The sequence below is a fragment of the Odocoileus virginianus genome, chromosome 6 (assembly GCF_023699985.2).
Source record: "Odocoileus virginianus isolate 20LAN1187 ecotype Illinois chromosome 6, Ovbor_1.2, whole genome shotgun sequence".
NCBI classification, from domain to species: Eukaryota; Metazoa; Chordata; class Mammalia; order Artiodactyla; family Cervidae; genus Odocoileus; species Odocoileus virginianus.
Window position 1 is genome coordinate 53,639,410 of NC_069679.1, and position 2,586 is coordinate 53,641,995.

A 2,586-nucleotide genomic window follows, 5' to 3' on the forward strand; every position below is an offset into this window, starting at 1 on the left:
GCCCATCTCCATTTGTTTATTTGTTTTGAGAGAATTTAATGATAACAAAAGACCACAAAATACATCCCTTTTACAGTGATGGCCACTACCATGAGGCTTAAAAACTGACTGTCATTGATCCTCTAGCTATTTAGACAAAATATTCCCCTTCTCTGTGCATTAGTTTGTTCATCTAGAAAACAGATATGGAATAAGAGTGGCCTTAAAGGACTATTGCAAGCTTTCACCTTCCTACATAGGATGGACTGAAGTCTGAAACAGAGCAGCGTCACATGATACAGATAAATGGCATCTATTCTTCTGTATTTCTTACCTCCATCAAATTACAACTGAAGAACTATTCAAAGTCATGGTTTGTGACTTTTAGAAGTCTATGTTCCACGGTGTGGCCACTGCCAAAATTTAACACTAGGTTTGAAGGAAGCAACAGCTACAGTCTCACGTAGCCTATGGAGATAAGCATTCCACCTTAAGAAGTCAGGATAGTGTTCAGGGATTTTCCTCCACCAAGATTTTGGATCCAATGAAAATGTATCGGAGGACTGTCAGGATGACAGAAGTGAAGAATCCAGTGGACGTTGTTCTGAGTACTCTGATGAGTTTAATTGCACTGATGGCTTCAGCAGGATCGCGAAGTGATGGATGTGGTTCGATCACTCCGTGGCGGGCCGGCTCACTTGGAGCTGGTGTACTTGGTGACGGCCTTGGTGCCCTCGGACACCGCGTGTTTGGCCAGCTCCCCGGGCAGCAGCAGGCGCACGGCCGTCTGGATCTCCCTGGGTGTGATGGTCGAGCGCTTGTTGTAATGCGCCAGGCGCGACGCCTCGCCCGCGATGCACTCGAAGATGTCGTTCACGAATGAATTCATGATGCCCATGGCCTTGGACGAGATGCCGGTGTCCGGGTGGACCTGCTTCAGCACCTTGTACACGTACACAGAATAGCTCTCCTTGCGGCTGCACTTGCGCTTCTTGCCGTCCTTCGTCTGCGCCTTGGTCACCACCTTCTTGGAGCCCTTCTTCGGGGCCGGAGCGGATTTAGAGGGTTCAGGCATGGCCGGGAGTTTATTGCCAAACAGCCCAAAAACCACAGAAGAAAGAAGCTGTCTGCATGACCTTTTTTTAAAGGCTGGAAACAAAACAAAAAAAAGAAAGACAAAATGGTAATGGTCACTAATTCTGACTGATAGGAATGAACATGGGTTTCGTTGTAATGGTTGTCATTTTCTGTAGTTTTAAAAATTAACATTTCTAACACCCCAAACTCATCTGTTTAAATTGATTTCTCCTTGTGGATATAGAGACCATTCTACTTATTGAAACATTTCATTTATTTGAACATGTTCTGTGAATGAATGAGTGAGTGTTCATCTTCATCAATTATTATACAAAGAGGGAAATACGCTATCATCTGATACAGGGCTATTGAAATTGGGCCCTGTGCCAGGGACACAAATGTGAGATGTCACAAAACATTTGTTAAAGCCAGCTGAATCCTCTCCCTTCTGCTTCCAGTTTGCACAAGTGTGCACGTGGCAGAGCTTGATGAACTTCTCCACTGATGAGAAGGCTGGACATTAAACCACAGAAAAGGGAAGAGCTAGCACTGCTTTGCAATCAGTACGTATTTTTGACTCACTGATGACTACTTGGATGCTATCAATGGATTCTAGTCTCTGGGCGGGGTCTTTTGTCTCTTGGGATGAATCATGAATTAGTTAAGGTCACAGTGGTGCTGCTTTGCTTGAGGCAGCTCCTGAGGACTAATACATTTCTGAAAATGGGAAAAAGGCCAACTTCATGTCTTTCTGAATGAGGGATGAAGGAGACGACTTTGAAAAGTATTAGGCCTGAGGCAATATCCTGAAAAGTAGTGCAATAAATCAGCCAAATATCACTTTGGAAGCACTGAGAAGTGAACAAAGCATAAGGTATGGTTTTATAATAAATGATCCTTGTCCGACTCATCTAATTTCCTTTTAGGCAGAGGGATAAGCCTGGCTGAAGGTAAAGAAACAATAAATTAAACAATTTTTTAACCTAAGAAAAATTTTCATTTTAACAAATTAAAATGAGAAAAACATATTCTAGGCAGATATACTGGTAGAAGGATTAAACTCTAAGAATCATCGTTGTCAACCTTACAACAAATGTGTTTTAAAGGAATTTCAAAGGGATTATGTAGATACTGGCTCTACATTCCTTTTAAGCAAGACATGTTTATTGAACACTTAATGTTTTCCAGGCTCTATTCTAGATGCTGAGGACATAATATTGAATAAAACAGACTAAAATTCTTGCCTCTGTGAAACTTACATCCGAGGGGGAAGAGAATATATACATATGCTTTGTTAGATAATTTTAAGAGGTTAAAAAAAAAGTAGTGATAGAGGATAGGAAGTATGGGGAAAAAAATCTCACAATTTTAGATAGAATGGCTATTGGAAGGCCTTATGAAAAGATGATGTTTGTGTAAAGATTTGAATAAGGTGAGAGAGAGTCATGCAGATACTCAGGTAAGAGCACTTTGGATGTGAAAACGGCATGCACAAAGGTCCTGAGGCAGGAACATACTTGGTGCTCTGCA

General features: G+C 41.7%; 1 protein-coding gene across 1 annotated transcript; it reads right to left on the minus strand.

Annotated features, from left to right (window-relative positions):
- Window positions 1-1,101, minus strand: LOC110150078 (histone H2B type 1-N-like). Its single transcript, XM_020912850.2, has one exon. It carries the CDS (start codon window positions 1,052-1,054, stop codon window positions 674-676), a length of 381 nt encoding a protein of 126 aa, XP_020768509.2. The 5' UTR covers window positions 1,055-1,101; the 3' UTR covers window positions 1-673.
- Window positions 1,102-2,586: the final 1,485 nt, after the last annotated feature.

What these genes read in the sequence shown, in the direction of transcription:
- LOC110150078 (XM_020912850.2), bottom strand. Translation starts at nt 1,054, where the DNA reads ATGCCTGAACCCTCTAAATCCGCTCCGGCCCCGAAGAAGGGCTCCAAG.